At 40.5% G+C, this 20,196-nt stretch overlaps 1 protein-coding gene across 1 annotated transcript in view; it reads left to right on the forward strand.

Annotated features, from left to right (window-relative positions):
- glra3 (glycine receptor, alpha 3) overlaps positions 1–20,196 on the forward strand; it is a 47,203-nt gene that overhangs the window by 23,515 nt on the left and 3,492 nt on the right. Inside the window, exons 3-8 of the mRNA XM_061245192.1 lie at positions 740–807; positions 3,869–4,092; positions 5,302–5,384; positions 7,806–7,943; positions 16,029–16,243; positions 16,598–16,741. Of these exons, the coding sequence (XP_061101176.1) occupies positions 740–807; positions 3,869–4,092; positions 5,302–5,384; positions 7,806–7,943; positions 16,029–16,243; positions 16,598–16,741 (872 nt within the window). The remainder of the gene's footprint in view (positions 1–739; positions 808–3,868; positions 4,093–5,301; positions 5,385–7,805; positions 7,944–16,028; positions 16,244–16,597; positions 16,742–20,196) is intronic.

Below are 20,196 nucleotides of genomic sequence, written 5' to 3' on the forward strand. Positions count from 1 at the left end.
CAAACCAACAATCAAGCAGCGCCACAAGTTCAGCAGATGCACACGTCCATACAGAAAGCAGAAAGAAGGAGGGGGGGGGGGGTGGTTAGCACACCTGGGGAGTCACATTGATTAAATCAACATTCCAGCTTTCCAACTGCACCACGTCTTCTTGTGTTTTTGAGACCATGCACAAACTTGTCCTTATTTTTCTCGCAAACACAGAGATTGCCGTTAGCTCAACAAACTGCTGTTGGGAAAGAGAAAAAAAAGAATTATGGAATGAATGAATCCAGGCCAAAGTAAAAAAAAACATGTTCCTGTAGGCCACTACATGTGATCTGGTCAGATAAAGGTGGCACGATGATTATATCGTTATTTCACAGCACCCTTCCCTCCTATCCTCTCTCACACTGCTGTAGGGGTGAGTCTCTTTCATTTGGCATATAAAGATTTAACTGCATTTTGACAACTCAATGTGAAAGCTGCCTTTATCAACTTGAAAATCAAATAAGTACCTAAAAACATTGACTGGTAGAGGATCTAATTTAAAACCTGTTTTTCTGAACTATTCCATTTGGTTAGATGAAGACTTTACCCATAATTATTTCTGTTGTTTGTAAAATGCCAAAAGGACCAAAAAGAAAAACAAACTCCCTGTGGATCTTGGTGTATTTTTAGTAATCACACTACATTTATGCCTAAACGGCAGTTTTATTGTGCTTCTATTACTAATAATAATATTTATTTTCCATTGTAGGCCCTCCAGTGAATGTATCATGTAACATATTCATCAACAGCTTCGGTTCAATTGCAGAAACAACGATGGTACGTATGCGTCTAAGGCTCGCGTCTTTAAATACACTCCTGTGCAAATACGTGTGAACTATGAAGCCGTAATAGCTGCTTTTTGAGTCTGTGTAAAATAAACGGTTTCTGAAAAGGGTGAATCCAAAGGGCATTCAGAGGCAGCGACCTGTAGCTCTGAGGCATGGATGTAGCATGTTCCTGTCATGCGTACACACACGCTCCACCACGGTCACGCTTCTGGGCTCAACCTCAGCCCTCACTGCATGCCAGTGGTGTGAGCTTCGGCAGAGACACATGACAGATTCCCTGTCCCGGATTTTAGGACTTGTTTTGACCCCTCACGCTGTGCAAAAAGCTGCCTCCCTACTAAGAATCACGTAAGAGACAATACAATTTTCTCTGAATGAATTTCTTTCTGAGGCAAATAACAATAATTACACACATGGGTGCTGCTACATTAGGGTGACAGGACACACTTTATAAATACTACAGTGTACTTACTGCAGCACACAATGATTTACTAGACTTCTCCAATACTGGTTCTTGTGAGCCACTATGTGTGGTACACAGCTATGGCTAAAATAACTGAATTATGTCTGGTTCAATCAAATATTGATTTTGATTTGACATCCCTCAGAGACGCTTTTCCACAATGACATAGTGCACAGTATAGGTATGTGTAAAACATGTTGTTCAAGGCCTGTTTCTACCACACAGGAGTAGATATATAGATTTAATAGATCTATTGCGTCATTCCTCAGCCATTGTCATCAAGTGAAAATTATACTAACTGGCTAAACTAATTCAAAGCAAGGCTCAACCATGTTATCCTCTTCCAGTTGTCAAATTGTATGCACGCTGCAGATGAAATATGAGTTTTGTCACCTGCTACTGCATATTACTTCCTTTGTTCATCTGTGCTGCAAAACGAAAGGGAAGTTTTCGCAGATGGGCATGGAGTGGGTGTAAGATGGATGCTGGACAGGGTCATGGTTCTAACACATCTGCAGCACCCCTGTATTATGTAACACAGTAGTGTACGCTAGCATAACAGTTGTGTGAGGGATTCTCCAGTGGACCGACTCCCTCCATATGCCAGAGCTGGATTACTGTAGCGCTTCCCATAGGCACGCCTGGCCATCTGGCACGCGCGCTCTCACTGTGCTGGGAAAACAGAGCAGATCTGTGGAAACAAACGCAGTCTCGTGGAAGAACAACGGTGGGCTTACATACCAAGAAACATAATCAAATACAATAAGAATATAAAATAACAATACAGCCACTACCACTAGGCTACTACTACTGCTACTACTAGGGCTAGTACCAATAATAATAATAATAATAATAATAATAATAATACTAATAATTGGAGCACTGGACATCCAGCTTGATGCATTGCTAACACATAATCTTGTAATTTGCACTGGATCAGGGTGTCTCCAAAGCAGAGTTAATCTAAGGCAATGAATAATGAATGAGGGCTGGAAATAATTAATTTTAATCATAAAATCACCCCACAACCAAGAAACCAGGTTAGATGCCTTACAGTAACTGTGCAAACAATTGCTTTAATTCAACAAATGCTATGAACAGTATCAAGTCCCCAGGGGGTGGGTTGTTAGGCCAGTGCTTGAAGTGGGACTGTGGACTGTTACCAGGACTTATATGGTTTGAAGTAATAGAGGCCGGAGGCTGTTCAAATAATCATGATAGCATGTCCATGATAGCAGTGTCCTACCCCATCACATGGTTGCCCAGATTTAGTTCTCTTCTTATCTGTCTACCCGAGTTTCTGGGCTTAGGATTACTTTCTCCACTTCAAGCTGTGGCATACGTTATTCTTTTAATTTTCAATTACAAATGTGAATATTTTTTTTCTGTGACCTGCACATTGATTACCTTCGGTTTCCAGCTCGGATTAAATAAGCATGGGGCTGAAAGAGCTGCAGCCCCCCCCCCCACTCCTCATGTTCAGGGGTGACACAGACATGGAAAGCTACTTTATGGACTGGAGGGGCATAATAGTATTTGTGGTTCAGCTGCTATATGCTATTTAAATTCATGAGTGCAGGCTTTAACATTCAGTGAGGGATTACGCACAGGAACTGTTGACTGGTACATGACAGTAATATACATTTTGGGGTTAGCTGTCCTCTTTTTTTGGGTGTGTGTGTGTGTTCTCTGTGAAGACAAATGAGACCGACATGTTGACATTTTTTGTTCTTCATCAATATTTCAGACATTTGCAATAAAGGTTTTTTTTCCAAGTGTGTAACTCTGACAGTCCTAAGAGCTCTTGCGGGAGATGCATGTGCTTAATTTAATTATGCGTAAGTCAGGCAGGGGACCCCATCCCTATGTGCACTGGTGCAAATGGGCTTTAACATGCCAGCTGTCATAAGATGGTGTGGAAATCACTGGAACACAATTCTGAGCTGAGTGAAAATATGAATTTCAACGCTTAGGGGGCACCAGCAGTGGATAACATTCCATTCAAATAAACTCAGTCTTTAAAGTGTAATGGGTTTTGACCTTAACTTGGAGTGAGGAATTTATATGGTTACCTTAAGAACAAGGTGTATGGATGCCTTTGGAAAATAATTTATTTTCAGTTAGTGATGTCATGTTTCAGGTTTTGAACAATTTCTGGTCTCTATTACTGATGCAAAACATCACAAAAACTGATTGGTTAGGGAACGGAAATTTCAGCTTTTAAAATAAAATGATACAAAATAACGGCTTGGCATCCATCATGAAAATTAAATGGCCCACAAGAGGCGTTTTGTAGCACTATTTACTTGGATAAGTGATTCAATTGCACTTAAAAGGTTTGTTTGTTCAGGTAAATAGGCTAGAGAACAAAATTGAGCTCATCATATTGCTTTTTATGATGACTTTTCAAGACCCTCGTGAATTGTTTAATGCATTACACCGTATGCATTAATCTATGACTTGACAATGTTCGGTGATGCAAACAGGTGCTTGACAATCTTCGCATTTTTGTTTAAAGCAAACCACACTAGATTTCTGTGTAGCTCTGTGTAAGCAGGATGTTTCAGCCAAGTGTCCTTCTGCGCAGGACTACAGAGTGAATATATTTCTGCGGCAGCAGTGGAACGACCCTCGTCTGGCCTACAGCGAGTACCCCGATGACTCTCTGGACCTGGATCCCTCTATGTTGGACTCAATCTGGAAACCAGATTTGTTCTTTGCCAATGAGAAGGGCGCCCATTTTCATGAAGTCACCACAGACAACAAGCTCTTGAGAATATTCAAGAATGGCAATGTCCTCTACTCTATAAGGTGCGTGTGCCAGGGTTCATTTTTAAATAAACAAAATACATAATTGTGTGTGAGGGCCCCAATAAACAAAATCAAGAACATGGAAGTAGTATAAAAAAATGACACAAACATGAAGGCAAGCATTGATGTAAATAACGTTCACTGCGTGGCCTAGTTTTGCTCATGGTCTTGTTGGGTGACCTCAGAACTCATTCTTAACCAGTTAATAGGATTGTACTCTTGAGGAAAATGATCAGGTCAAAATCCGAAGCCTTCAAGAATGAGAAATTTTAGCAGTTTGTAAATCACATAGCACAACTGAGTGAACAGCTGGCATCAGCATCAATATTAAAAGCTCCATAGAGTATGCAGAAAATGCATTATTAAATATACATATTTGAAACCAGCAAAATAAAGAAAAATGAAGGGAGGCCATTGGATGGAGAACATGCTAATAGATCCTTTCTTTTTACATATGACTGATGTGAAACCTAACATATTTATGGATGGATCAAAGGGTATTTGACTATACTGTTTGTCATGTGTGGCCGACCTGAGTACTAGAACAGTTAAAATGATGGAGGTTGTAATGATGCTGATGGAGGACTCTGGAGATGTGACATGACAGAAGATTAACACAAACACGTACTGCAGTGCCTCTGGGTAATGTGCAATTAAAATAGGTCTGCAAGTGCAGCTGCCATCCTCTATAGACCTACAGCGCTAGCTAGGTTATGCCCACTAAGGAATTAAAACTTCAGGTGGGATGGGAACAGAAATAATTAGTTTTATTGTGTTTGTATTAGGTTTGAATCTGACGGTAATTTCAGTCACTTTCAGCTGTGACTTCAGTAAACGTATGCAGAACTTATGCACTTAATCATTTACACCCTCACTTGGTCATTTATTGAGCCATTTACTCTATACACACTCATCTGTTTTTTTCTGTCCATCACTCACTCTGTCACTCAGAGAAGCACTCTTTCTCAGTCGTTCACTCTCTCACTGCCTCACTCTCTTTTACATATCGAGTGAGCAGCTCCCGTGGGTGAACAATAGTAACAACAGTTTGCCACTAGAGGGTAGAAAAGCCAATAAAACTGTCACTGCTATTGAACACTGCCAGGTCTTATTTTGTACAGGATAAATATGTTTTTTTTTTCTTTTTCTTTTTTTTTTCTTATTTATTTTTATTTATTTTTATTTATTTATTATTTATTTTTCCTACAGATTAACATTGACATTGTCCTGTCCTATGGATCTAAAGAATTTCCCAATGGATGTGCAGACCTGCATAATGCAGCTTGAGAGCTGTAAGTATATTTGTGCTCATCACCACTAAAGCTACAGACATGTTGTACCCTAAGTTATCATTCAGACTGCGAAGTGAATGAGGCATTGTTACATCATAGAAAATAACTTTTGAGCTTGACTCTTTAGCCACAGAGTTGACTAAGTTCGTTTCTGGTACCATACCTGCTGTTATGTTGCCATGTTGTCCAGGCATTCAGTTGAAAGACTGCCTCAGGTATAAAGTGGATTCACCAAGTGCTATTTGAACATTTTGGTTAACTACATCTTTGTTAAAGATGAAGATAAAGAGATCAAAGATTAAAAAAACCACTTGTATTTAAATTCATAATATTTCACGTGTGTTTTTTTGTTTAAACTTCCAAAGCTGTTAACAATCCAAATATTTCAGCACACTGTCTTTATCAGTGAAATGGTGCTAGTCTGTTGGCAGTCTAAATGCCTAACTTTAAAGCTTAACCACAGATGTATGCTGAACCACAGAAGTGAGTTAATTAGAAGGGAACTGCCAGAGCATTTGCTGTCATTTAGGCTACTAGCATACGTATCTATTAATTTGACTGTACTTTTATCTACAATTATAGGTTAGAAACAGAGAAAGTGAGATTAAAAGACATTCAGCAACTCAGTATCTGCATACATGAAAGACCCACACTCAAAGCTGAAATATTAATGTCTGTATTTTGAACAAATAAATAAATAAAGGAGTCTCTTAGTTACCATATAAGATTTGTGTATCAGAAAATTGTATTTGCTTTCGCAGCCCTCAAGCTAGAAGATGACAATAATTTATTCAACATCCATGCTCAGTCGCTATTCCAAGAAGCCCAAATTAATCTCAATGAATGCTGTTTACTCTCTAGACTTTCTCCCTATGGGAATTATATGTGTATTAGAGAGGCAATTTTTCCCAGTGTTTACGGTCATCTATTTTACAATGAATTTCCCAGTTGGAAAAGATGGTGATGATGAATAATAAGAAAAGATAGCAACACACTGTGTGCCTACGCTGTTTAGCTGGTTGGCCTCCAATAAGATACAATTTAAAAATACAAATAAAATTCATTAAAATAAAAAAAATCCTTAAAAAATTGTATTTGATAAACAAATAAGTAAGAGGGGGTGGGGGACAGATATTTCTAATAATATATGAAATATGCTTACTTACATAAGCCATGCAAATGCTGCCATATAAAGAATGGAAAATCTCAAATGTATTCTTATCTTAAAAATTGTACCAAAAAAGCCAATTTATTAACTTTAAAAATAAATGAGCTAAAAATAAATATTCAGGATGGCTTAGATTCTATTCTAATGAGAGGATCTTAATTAAACGTGGAAACCTTGTGTTTAAGTATTTGGTGCAAGCAGTTACATTAATGGAGTGTGGCACCCTCTGCCCTTGCCCACCCATCCCACTCTTACTTCTAGTACAAAATGGCCACTGGAGCTATAAAAAGAAACCGAAATTCCCTCTAATTATGTCTGCCATAATTTATTTAAACATTTTTACACACCATCTCCTTTCCCGCCCGGGGGATATTTCGCCGGCGCTGTTTAATGCTTCAAGAGATAATCTGTCTTCATTTGTGGGCCTCGTATTATTTTATTATGCTCCACTGTTGTCAAGGCTTTCTGGCGCTCCCATTCTGGACCACGGTACAAATGGAATATTCCAGAGAGACTAATGTTCTGCCACTTAAATTGATGGAAGAAAACTCACAAGAATTAACTGGTAGGCACACATGTGAACAATGTGGGCTTTTAAACAACACAATTGAGTTTGGAAATGGCCACAAGGCCTTTTATTAAGACATTTTTATTGCATACCTTTTTTCAAACAGATGTCCCTTTCTCTACTTCTTGTGGATTTGGGCAGGAGTTCAGTGTTTTGAGCGGTTTGCCACATGTTCACAGCGGCAAATCATGGCCCATTAGTAACAAATTTGGGTAGATCATTTCCCCATGTAAAACTGTTTCAACAGAACAATCTCTAAATACAAACATTTGGTCTAATTTATAATTTAAGATTAATTAATTCTCATTATATTTTCTGTGTTCTGCGTTTTTAAAGTTTCACATTTTGATAATTCATAGAAATAGACCGACAGTACCTCAGGTCAACCATCAAGGGGGAAACAGGTCAGCAGTAGCTTTCCAGGTGGCCTGGTGGCTGCACACCAGGCCCTTTCATCATCTCTCAGAAGCGTGCACATGCCTGGCATGCTCAATCAGGTGGCAGACATTCTGCCCCACTAGAGGCCTTCCCTGGGAGAATGGAGACTCCACCCAGTGGTGGTGGAATGAATCTGCCGCAGACTCAGCAAGGCCACTGCAGGACAACGCTCTGCTCCCTGTGGTTCTCCTTAGCGGAGACACCCAGTCCGCTCGGTGGGTTTAAGCCTGGCCGTTTCTCTCCGCAGTTGGGTACACAATGAACGACTTGATCTTCGAGTGGCAGAAGAAGGGCCCGGTGCAGGTTGCGGAAGGACTCACTCTCCCGCAGTTCATCCTGAAGGACGAGTCGGATTTACGCTACTGCACCAAACATTACAACACAGGTGAGGACCACCAGTCTCACTGTCACCTTTCAGGGCTTTGACTCAGTGACACCACACAGCTGGGAAAGAAAGGACTACTTTGGTAAAACCCAGGCCTGAAAAAGAAGTTCTTTTCGAGAGCCTGGTAGTTAACTGTGGGATTCGAATTCATTTGTAATAATGTGTAGTTCACTTTCACTATTTCAATGATTTGTACACATTTACTGGATGTGTGAATGTGAAAGGGGTGTGTAGGGCTTTTATCCGTATCATCTAATTGTGCTGTTAGTCATAGATATAACTAGATAGAGTCACAAGATAAAATGTAAGGGAAGGTCAGGAAAGCACCCTGCCCCCCCTCCCACCCACTCTCCCCAGCTCTGTAGACAACAGATTTTCTTCTTCCACTTTAAAGGACAAATACATTTGAATCCTCTGGTGTACTGACACAATGCCTTCAGCAGTCATATCCCCCAGCCTAAGGTGGAATCTGATTGCCTTTATGATTTTTATTTTATTTTCAGAGAATCTCATTTTCACCCTTTATCAACAAAGGAAGCCCTTTAAGAACTATATTAGACATTACCTTAGTATCTGGGCATGTATTTGTAAGTGCATTAATCAAAGTATTCCTCTGTGTTAGCTTACTCTGGAGGGGGGAATATGGCCTTATTGCAATCGTGCTGCTTTTGCATTGTTTCATACGCTACAGTGCCTTTGATTTGAAAGGATAAAAATAAGCCCACTACTTCAGTCTCAAAGCTTCAGTGCTTTTTTGAGCAGCGTATCAGCTTTCCTTGTTAAAATCGTGATTCTTTCACTGTGAGTAAGGCATACGGATCTGGGAGTATTGTAAAAACGTGTCATCACTGACTGTTTAAAAACATGGCTGTGGCTGTGGTAATAAAAAAATGGAGAAATATATTGACACATGGTGTTGCTCATCAAAAGTAAAAATTGTCTCGATAGATACAATGCAGCTTTTGTTCGAATGTTCATCAAATAGTGTTTCATCTAAGTAAACCAGCTCATTAAAAACAGACTTGCGGGAACATCCCTACAGTCTAGAAACAGGAAATGGAAATGTAACCAACATGTCTAAAGAAATATGAGAGCCTCTCACACTCTACCGCTACAGTATTGAGATTGAGGTTTGTGTGGTTTATGAGCTATCTGGGCTTCAGAATCACTGGCAGACACTAAAGGTCACAGAAGTGCAACCATGGTTGTTCTAGGGTTACATTTTTGTAGGATTTACAATATAACAACTGACATCTTGGTCACATTTTCATTGTGGAGTGTTCAGTTGCATTTTGCATATTGTGGTAAATGAGATTTGAGCTGGCGGTTTTTAAAAAAGCTTTGTATTTTTCATGAGCTGTCATACTGTGGACTTCATTGGACCTCTTCCAGACTACAGTAGGAATATGTCATGATTAAAATGATTAACCACTGAGTATCCGCAGATCCTGGAAATGTATCTTCAACAAAATAAAATTTTGACAATAACAAAAGAAAAGGTAGCCCTTTTGAGTTTGTAGTTGAAAATAATTGTTTTGCACATGGACAGCGGAACTATTTTCCATAGGGGGATGTTGAGAATTATACCCCCCTCCCCTGCCCAACTGCATTTTCTAGCTACCGTGAGCAACTTACGAAGCTGCCACAGAGAGCAGAGAGATATTTCAGAGGGAGAGACATACAAGTTTACCTCTTTATTTGGTGATTATAAACAATGAGGAGTTATTGGAGCCAAGGAAAATGAAAATTGTTGTGGCATAATCTTAGTTGGAATATTGGGGGGGGGGCTTAAATACATAGACCCTGAGAACTGCGTCCGACCAACCAACCATCTGGGGGGAAAGACATGTTTTAAGGGATGTGAAATGATCATTTCTGGTGAATACTATGGAGTAGCCTACTGAACAAAAAGTCTAGAAGTTTGTCACAGAAAATATTTGAAATATTTGTGAATTTATTACATGAATTAACAGCAGACAACCAAGTGCTTGAAGTTCTCAGATTCCCTTGAAAAAGAGATCTCAATGGGCCATTCATAGTTTGGCTAAATCAGGTCAAATAACAGGATTTAATACATTTTTTCCATTGGTAGTACAGTAGGCCTATTTACTGGCAACATTGGATCTTTTCACCATTTTCCTATGATGTACGTTATTACAGTGCATGATCAGATAAAGTTCACCTGCTACAGTGACTGTCGAGTCTGCCTTAATCACACCAAATGCTGCAAGGTACGTTGGGCTTGTTGGGCTATGTTACCATAGTTACTGACACAGGCTTTCTCTGATCCTCATATTTGGAACCAAAAATTCAGGATTTTCATATATTTCCATTTAGATCCAGGGACTGGCAGTGCAATTTAAAATGGGTTGTTTCTAGTGAATGGAGAATACATTTCATAGCATGGCCTACATTAATTTTTTTAACTCATGACTTCATTTAATTCAATACCTCTTGTGCTGGTGTGTTTTAGAAGTTCACAAGGTTGCTTTGGGCATGTCAGTTTTAGGAATGACAGTTTGCTTTAACCTTTTCAGTTTATTTCCAGTGAATGGGGAAGAAAATGGATAGCAACAACAACTAAAATATTTCACTCATGACTTATAAAAGGAATGTAGAGTGTCTGTGCTGATCTGTTTTGACTCTTTGACTCTTTGTCAAAAGCCTGAGCTAAATATGCAGTGAATAGTGATGACACGCTTGCTTCCAATGCTTCCAATATATCATTCATATTCTTGGCTTTAATCTCAAGACAGCACCTCTAAAACACATCTATGGGAATATTGTGCAGATTGTCATGCATTCCCAGCTGGCAATAAGAACAGTTGGATCTTGGGGTGTCTCGGTGGCGCAGCCTGTAGAGCACTGGCCGCATGCTTGTTGCGAGCCGCGACGTCAACAGTTCGAATCCGACCGTCTGACAATTTGTCGCATGTCTTTCCCTCTCTCTTGCCCCCATTCTTACTGTCTCTATATACTGTCCAATAAAGCTGAAAAAGGCCTAAAAAATATCTTAAAAAAGAACAGTTGGATCCCACAAAATTCACGGATAGTGAGAAATGTAAATACAGTTCATACCAGTTTCACTATTACATTCAGAACATCCTCAAAATCTTTTGGCACATATTCTCCATTATATATTTCATGATTACCATTATTAGGTCATGTTTCTGGTAGGCTTACACATGACATGCCTGGAACTTTCTTCTCTGGCTTTGACAGAACTTTGGAAGTCGGCACATGCATTCTAAAACCGTTTGGGGGAATATTCTCATTATAAGGTGTAATTTTAATGTTCTTGAAATGTCTCACATTAGCTGAACTTGCAGTTGATTTTACTGGTTGCTCCCTTTTTAAAAAGCTGTAAAATTGCAACTGCTTGTTTACTGAGGACACAAATCCTGATACTGTGATCAGTAGTCAGATTGCTGCATGGGCCTTTAATTGCCCTCAGAAACAAACTGATTTCTAAAGATAGATGATTACTTTCTCTTCTCTCTTCCCGTATAATATTTTTAAAAGCATTACTTAGCTGCCGCTGTTCTATCTTCTGCAGGGTTTAGAGCTGAGCAGTCATGCATGGCCCTGTGTTCTGGGAGATATGCACGGCCAGAGTGTCCCCATGCCTTTCCATGTAATGGATTCACTACGGTCCATGGTGCACGAATGCTTGAGATCAAGGACAGGACAAGGCACGACCAAACACGTGTCTGTTAAGGAGGGCAGGCTACAAGCAGGCTAGTTCTCCTGAGGCCTTCCTGGCCCGTCCATGTCCGCCACCATGGAACTGGCCAATCACATTAAGAGTAAGAAAAAGGGAGAGGCAGTGATTGGTTCCTTTCCCTTTCCTGAGCTTCAGCCCAGCCTTTTGTGGCCAAAAATATTAATCCTTTTCTCTTTTAATTGGATCAATTTTATCTCTCTGTGCTCAATTGTGGCTTGGAAAAGATCTATTGATTTCAGCAATCAATGGTCCTGGAGGGTCACCCTCAGCATACTATTCTTCTGTTACTTACAATGATGAGCCTGTGGGGGAATTTATTAAGGCAGCTTAATATCACCATTACTGCTGAGCAAAAGATGTTCCCATTTAGTGAGGTATTTACAACAAGCAGTCATGAAAATTAACACAATTTATTTAAATATTGTTCGCATGTTCACAAGCTTGTCTTTTTTATGAACAGTAGCCTGTTGATTTCAGAACCAGACACAACATTTTAAAAATGTGAGAGTTCCACTTCATTCTGAAGAGAAGCTTTCTCCTAGCCTACTCTGAATTCAATTTCAGTTTCTGTGATGCAGACGATGTCTCCTTGGCAACAGTTACAGCAGCCATGGTCTATGCTGTCATGCCTGATCCAGAGATAAGACTTTCTTTCCCCCAGACTGTTAAAAATGCATAATTATCTTTCTTGAAAATGCAACCAGCCTTGATAAATCAAATGAAGCAATTCATATAATTCATAAATTCATACATTTTCAGCATGCTCTCATCTGAACTCCTAATATGCATGTGCTAAGGTTAAAACCCATAATACAAGTGCACAATGAATACATGAATGATTAAATTAGAATAGGAGGCCAAAACTGTTGATTTTATTCTTTAAAATGTCTGCATGGATTCCCTGGCTCCCTTGACAGTACCATATCATTTAATGCCTACCTACAGCATACAGTATGTGGCTAAAATATGACTTAAGACAACTTAAGTTAAAACAGAAATATTCATTTCCTGGGTCAATGCATTTATTGACACAGTAAAGCTGACACATTGAATTACTGTATAACAGAAGCAACTGAAATTAACTATATTACTAAATCCGGAAATGTTATATAAAGATTGTTATGTACTCTAAAAAGTTTTTTTATTTAGCAGACGCTCTTATCCAGAGCGACGTACAACAAAGTGCTAATCAAACACAACTATAAATATATATCTAAGAATATGAATTATTTCATGCTGGGAAAGCCATGTGATTAGTTGGCTTGTTCTCTATTTTCATCTACTGTAGATGTCTGCATGATATAACTAACAAACTGTCCAAAACTGTTGTTGATCAGCTGCTGCAGTAAAGGTCACTTCAATGAACAGGCATGTTTACATGCCAGACAGCTTACCTCACAGGCCCCGTGTGAAGTCTATTTTAAGCCAGTGTTTTTGATTAAACTTATTCTTGCTTCAGTAATGTGCTAGCCCAGAAGATAATTGACACTGATGAGTCTTGCCTTACCTGTGCTGACAGGTTAAGTGTTGCATGAACATGACACTTGAAAGTGAGACCAAAATTTAAGTGGGTAGTTTAAATGAAGAAGGCTCCTCATCTATTTGTGCTGGCCACATTCGATAAATTAATAACATTTCTTTTACTACACTACCACACAGTGCTATGTAATTGCAACTTTGTACATTTTTGCTCCATATAACTGATCTTCCCAGCTGAATCAGAAAGTCAGTGGCTGACACACTCTTCTGGGTCACTGGCTAAGACTGAGAATATAACAGTACTGACTGAGGAGATGACATCACCGTGCCCTGTACGGAATGTTCTTGCATTGTTGAGTCAGTGAAGTCAACTATATCAGTGTCCATCACACTTTTCCCATGCTATTTCAGTAGAAACAGCCGGACAGAGAGAGAAAAAAATACTGTACACAGAAGCACAGACTGCATCGCACATCATGGAATATCAATTGCGCATCTATGGAAAGAAGAGGTGGAGGGGTCAGAGTAGGCAGCTAAGGATGCGTGGAGAACTGCAACATGGAGAGCATGCATTAGTGTCAGTGCATTGAGCCCAGAATGCCTCAGGCCTTGAGGAGACCTGTCAATCACACAGCGGGGCCTAGGGTCTGCACACTGGGAGAGCTTGGTAGTGGGATTCTGTCAAATGCCACATAATCAAAAATTAGACACCGGGTTATGAGTGCCATGTCACTCACTGAGGTCACACCACCTGCCCCTGGCCCCCTGCTTCAGTCATTATTATTGGCCTGTAAATGTTTCATTGAATTCCTCCAAAATGCGGGGACAGCATTTTGGACCAATCTCCATCTCCAGTGAGGTGGAAATGGAAACGCTCTCCTCCTTAGGCTTGATGACTGGGTAAGTGTGTGTGTGTGTGTGTGTGCATCCTGGCTGCTGTCTGTTCCCAGCCCATATGCCTCTGATTCAGTCATTTAAAACACATTTCCTTTTCTTTCCCTTTCCTGAATAACGGTTACTGTGAGCGACCATTATGCAAGAAAGCTCTAAGCTTTCGCCGCCTGCTTGGACTTTGTGTTGGCATAGCGACAGCTGGGAAGCAGCAACAGTTATAAATGCTGAGCTTATTGCTGGAAACACTACAAGATAGATAATACTAATGAAGGCAAACAGTCAATTCCATCAGACGAGGAAGTCATGTATCTGCCCCCTTGTGGTTGAGTCATCGACATCTCAAATAATTGTTGCTTTCACATTTATTTCATACAAGTGTAAAGGGTTAAAAGTATCCAGAGCTTAGTGCAAGTTCCACTATAGGCTGAACTTTGGTGAGACCTGGCTCATTAGACAAGAGAACTGGATTGAGAGGCTTTGGGGTTAATTCCCATGTGACTCTATAATGTGAATCCTTGAGCCAGGTGCTTTCCAACACCTCCTGCAGGAAATGACCAGCTGTATAAATGGACTGTGGCATTTGTAAGGCAGGAAACTGTAATTGGATTTAGCATGTCTGCCATCTGAAGATTGATGTTTGTATTTCCTGGAGAAAGTAATAATAATGAGGATCGCTCCCCACTAGCCTCTCCATCGCCACGTCTCAGAAATCACCTCGATCCCGGAAAAGCCCGGAACACAATGGAATCTTTCCTCAGGTGTCCACCTGGGGCTACCAATGACAGCCTGTCACAATTAGAGCTAGCCCGGTGGGAGACGCTGTCAGGATCCATGAAGGATCCTTCCAAAAACACGTCTCAGGTGCAGGGAGATTCCATCAGCTCACTGCCCAGGCAACAGCCCAGCGAGCCCACAAGGCAATGCTTTCAGAATGGGAATTTTCCCTCAACGGTAGCATGGGAAAGTGAGATGGGTAGACATAGACAGCAGGAATATACAGAATATTTAGGTATATATGGAGAGGGAGAGAGAAAGAGAGAGAGAGAGAGGGAAGGAGAGGGAAAGCTTATGCACAGCCTTTCCCACTGAATGAGGCTCTTTAAGAGTGCTTGTTTTCCTTAAACATAAAGCTCACCCCTCCGGCGTTCTAAAATGTGAAATGTATAAAATTATTTTTGGAAGCAGAAGTGGCCAATTGAACCCAGATCAGGCACACTGTTGCAGTGCTTCTCCGATACCGGTTTCCTCATTTTCACCACACCATGTGCAGAGTTCATCACGGACCCAGAAGGCCTTCACGAGAAAACAAGCCACAGGATATTTATGCCTGATATGAAAGCCTTTTTTTTGGGGAACTACACTTTTTCCCTGCATTTCATTTCAGTATATTTCATATGGCAACATCCTGTATGAATATGTGAAATGAAAATTGTAGCCCACAGACATTTAAAAGGAAAACCTCCATAATCACTACCTGGGTGATTCTAAGATAAGGCACGGCCTTTGTTCAGCAGCCTGTCTTCAGTTTAACTCACCTGAAGCAGGGCTCAACAGAGATGCTTGACTGACATTTCTAACAGAAGCATCTATTGAAATGGAAATAGATGACAGCCCACCTGACCCAACGTGTATTCAATATGAATTGTATTATATTTTATTAATAGTTAAGGCAAAGGTTTATTTAGTACATATTGACTGCATCTGTAATACATAGAAAGCACTGAAGTGCTTTTTAATAATCTTTATTTCATGTTGTGCACAGTCAGACCTTGATTTCACATGGACTGCGCCCTGCTTTGGTGAAGATGTACAATGTCTCACCTTGGCTTCCCCATACTTTCTATGCTGATCACCTGCTGTCACACCGTTCAGCGCATTTCCCTGGCTTGACCGAGCTGAGCCTGCTTGCCTCCGCTAATCTCCCAGGTTTCTCAGACCTGAGTCCGTTTCTCCATTCTAATCCTAACCCTCCTCTCCTCTTATTCCAGGGAAGTTCACGTGCATAGAGGTGCGCTTCCACCTGGAGAGGCAGATGGGCTACTACCTGATCCAGATGTACATCCCCAGCCTCCTCATCGTCATCCTGTCCTGGGTCTCCTTCTGGATCAACATGGACGCCGCCCCTGCCCGCGTGGCCCTGGGCATCACCACGGTGCTCACCATGACCACCCAGAGCTCGGGTTCCAGGACATCTCTCCCCAAGGTGGGCGGGGGAACCTGGGTCACATCCTGCGCTCCTCTTCCTCCCTCATGGTTTATTCATGCACGCGACGCACACGGAGCCTAACCGCGTGTAAGAACAATCGCAGAGACGGTCACCCCAGAGTATCGCTTGACTGCCGCGCGCACGAAAGGCTATATATAGTGCGGCCCGTTATGTAAGAGGTCACTAAGCTTTAACGGGCTGCATCGTTTTATCCACAGTTCGTAATTCAGGTTTGTGAGTGTACATTTAATTATCTTGTCCTCTGTGATAACAGTTGAAAATATCAGAGGGCAGCCAGTGGCGGTTTGGAGACCGGGCGGTTGACGTGTTTATTTCTGTGGCCTTCTTTAGGTCTCCTATGTGAAGGCCATTGATATCTGGATGGCTGTGTGTTTGCTGTTTGTGTTCTCTGCACTGCTGGAGTATGCTGCCGTCAACTTCGTCTCCAGGCAACACAAGGAGCTCTTAAGATTACATCGACGGAAGAAGAGGAAGGTATGATCTGAACTATTAAATGAACACGTGGAAGTGCCTGTGACTGTTGTCATGTGAGGACAAACGTCAGTGTGAAAATATAGCACATCCATACACTTGCATGTGACTGAGAACAGTGAGGTCTCAGTATTACACATTTCACATTTATTTGAAAAGCGATAAAACATTGAAACTGTCTATAAACTGATTAATACTGATCATTTAGGCAGATCTACATGTCAGGGAGTGCTTAGGTTGGACAGAGCATGGGATGTTTCATTAAGCAAGATGGTGAAACTGAGCCATGTGCTATGTGGGTGAAATATTCACCCATTTGATAATGACTAATGAGGTTGCAAAGGAATGAACTTGCATTAGTTGAGGATATTAGAATGAAAAGTCCAAATAAATACCTACCTGTCTCTAGATTCCTCTGGGCCATGCCATGACGGGCTTAATGGAAAGACATTAAGGGGAGGAAACATGACTGCTTCTGCCAGATTCAAAATTGACCTTTAAAGAATGACTGTTGCTCTCAGTATAAGGCTTAGCTAATAAGTTATCTTTTGGGAAAGAAGGCAGAGCAGACATAGTTTGCTTTCCAAGTTGAGGAAATTGCTTGTTATTTCTGTAGTTCATTATATGCCTCAATATTTTTGGCAATCATTCTTGCCAAATAGAGCCATACAAATTCGCAGAAATAAAAATAATAACCATAGGCTTTTTGCAAGGCTAGATGCCACAGGCATCTAGAACAAGCCTTGATTCTCTCCTCAGATTGAGTTCAGAAAAAGCAAGCTTTTTGTATGGATGAGAAAGAGAGAAGGAGAGCGATAGAGAGATATCGATACAGAGTTGCAGCCAAATGAGCAATGCTACGTCAAGCACTCAGCACCATCAAAGAGTCCAGGAATAGATGCTCCAAGAAGTAGTTTTTAGTCATCCATGTTATGATTACTCTCGGTTATGCCCTTTACAGCACTGAGTGCTGAAACGCTAAGAGAGGCTCAGCTTAGTTATCATGTACATGTGACACAGACAAAGAACAAAACCGTGTTGCCCCTAGCAATAGCACGCGTGGGTCAGTGGGGGGCAATTTTTACAGTGCAGTGATGTTTGTGAGAAGCGCAGCGATGCTTCTGAATGGGACTCCATTCCCCCACCTAGTGATTACTATCGGTACTGCAAATGGTGCACATGGGAGATTGGGGGTTTTATGTTGAGAATGTGTGTGATTTCATAGCTAGTGCTTTTCACAGTCAGGGCATTTGTTTGTATCTGTCCCATCACTCAGCATTAATATTGCATGCTAACAAGCTTGCGTGCATACAATGTTTTGGGTTTGAAGTAGGAGATTAAGATTAAGATTTATTTTGCCCAACAAAACTGATGCAATACAGAGACTTGATTTTCTTTTTGAAATGTGCTTGAAACAACACAGCTGAGATTCTGCGATTGGTGTATGAGCCTTGGTACATAACATTAATTATTAATCATGTGCCGTTAGAACAGGAACCCAGTAAAAATAAAAGGATTAGAATATAATATAAAGAGAATATTATCAATCGAGGCACAATCTTATTTCTTTTCTTCTTCTGAATCATAGCATTTCTGTGTTACTGTGTTTTGCACAATATGTCTGTTTTATCAGTATTGCCTGTGTGTTGTTTTATAGAGCCCCAATAAACCTCATTCACTGAACATTCATCATCAGATTGTCCCTGCGCTACATTGTGTACACATAGACCTCGGAGTGACTTTATTGTAATATTTGCAATAAATGTCCAGGTGTAAGTACACAGCACTATAGGTTATATACTATCACGTCAGCTCGTTCATTATCACAGATACAACTGGTTATCCAATGTCCCATAGACTCCTGGATATTTACTGCACTGTATGTATAATGAGTTACTGTATATACTGCCACTGTCACTTGTATATCTGGTTATTTGTAAGCTCATATAACCCTGTTTAGTCAAGGTGTGCTCCTGGCTTTGATGTATTTTCATTAAGATATGCTTGGTCTTTTTTATTCATACTGTGACATACAGTGTAAATTGGCTGTATTTTTACATAAATCCCGGGTAAATCATTTCTGCATACTCAACATGGGCACGAGTGGTCATATTTATCCCTTGATCTTAAGGCTAAAGCTGTGTTTCTACTCAGTGCACTGTATGCTTCTTAAATGGAGACGTACAGAAAAAAACATTGACTCATCATGCCGCGGCAATGACATAAGAAGAGCATTTTCGCAGATCACTGAGTCAAATCAACACTTGTACCTCCGGGTTAAACAAAACCATTGTAAGCAAATGTCATTTTTTCCTGTGTACTTGTTTGAATGCGCATGGCTCTGTAAGCATGTTGACCTATTACCAATAGTTCTAATCTTGGAAGGAGAAACTTCGCGTTTGAAGTCATCTTTCATGTTAATGCATTGAAGGGGAGATTTACGGCAAAGATAGTCTATGTATGACATCTTATTCCATACTTCATGTTTAGAAATAATACAACTTGTTAATTACCCTTTAGCACTTGTAAGGTCAAAGGTCAAAAGGAAAATATCTTTCTAGTTTTCCTCTATTGCTGTATGCCTCATTGATGATTAAGCGGATATTAAAGCCCTCTTAAACACAGCATGAAAGAGAGGGCAGTGTATCCATTCAGTCACATGCATGGAGCTCTCTGTCCATTATCACAAATGTTCTCCATATGACTCTCAAAATGGAATTCACAATCGAGAAATGAGACTTCAATGATCATTTATATGCAAATTCAAATCTCTTTGGCAGGGAAACATCTCCAGAGTGATTACAAATAAGTTTTAGCAAATTTTTCCAATAGGAAAGTCACATTTTAAATCTCTGTTCAAAAAGAAATCTCCAGATAGTGAAACACGGGAAATATTTTGCTTCCTTCTCCAGACTTGTCACACTCATATGAGGCATGTCTGGATGATGTGTGCACACATACGGGAGTGCATATGTATATACAGACACATACACTCGCATAAACACACACAAACAAACACACTGTTTATATTCAGATGCTTTTGAAGTGACAAGCATGCACATGTCTGTGCACAACCACATGTTCTGTACGTGCTCTCTCACGCACACCACGCATACATACAGATGCATGCATACACACATTCACAATCGCACACATGCACAGACTCACGTGTATGCATACTCATGTGCACACAAGTATATTGTATATGGTTGTGTGTATGCATGTACATGTGTTTTTGTGTATGAAAGTTCATGATAAAAGGAGCACTTTGAGTTAAGCTGCTTGTTGAGTTCGGCAAATACACAGCACAGGATAAATTGCGATATTTATGCGTGGATATTTGGAGTGTCATTTGAATACATTTTTGCGCACTTGTCCCTGGTTGGGCGGCACGGATGGTGCAGTGGGTAGCACTGCCGCCTCACAGCAAGGAGGTCCTGGGTTCGAATCCCCGTCGG

Source organism: Conger conger, chromosome 6 (genome assembly GCF_963514075.1).
Source record: "Conger conger chromosome 6, fConCon1.1, whole genome shotgun sequence".
In the NCBI taxonomy this organism is placed as follows: Eukaryota; Metazoa; Chordata; class Actinopteri; order Anguilliformes; family Congridae; genus Conger; species Conger conger.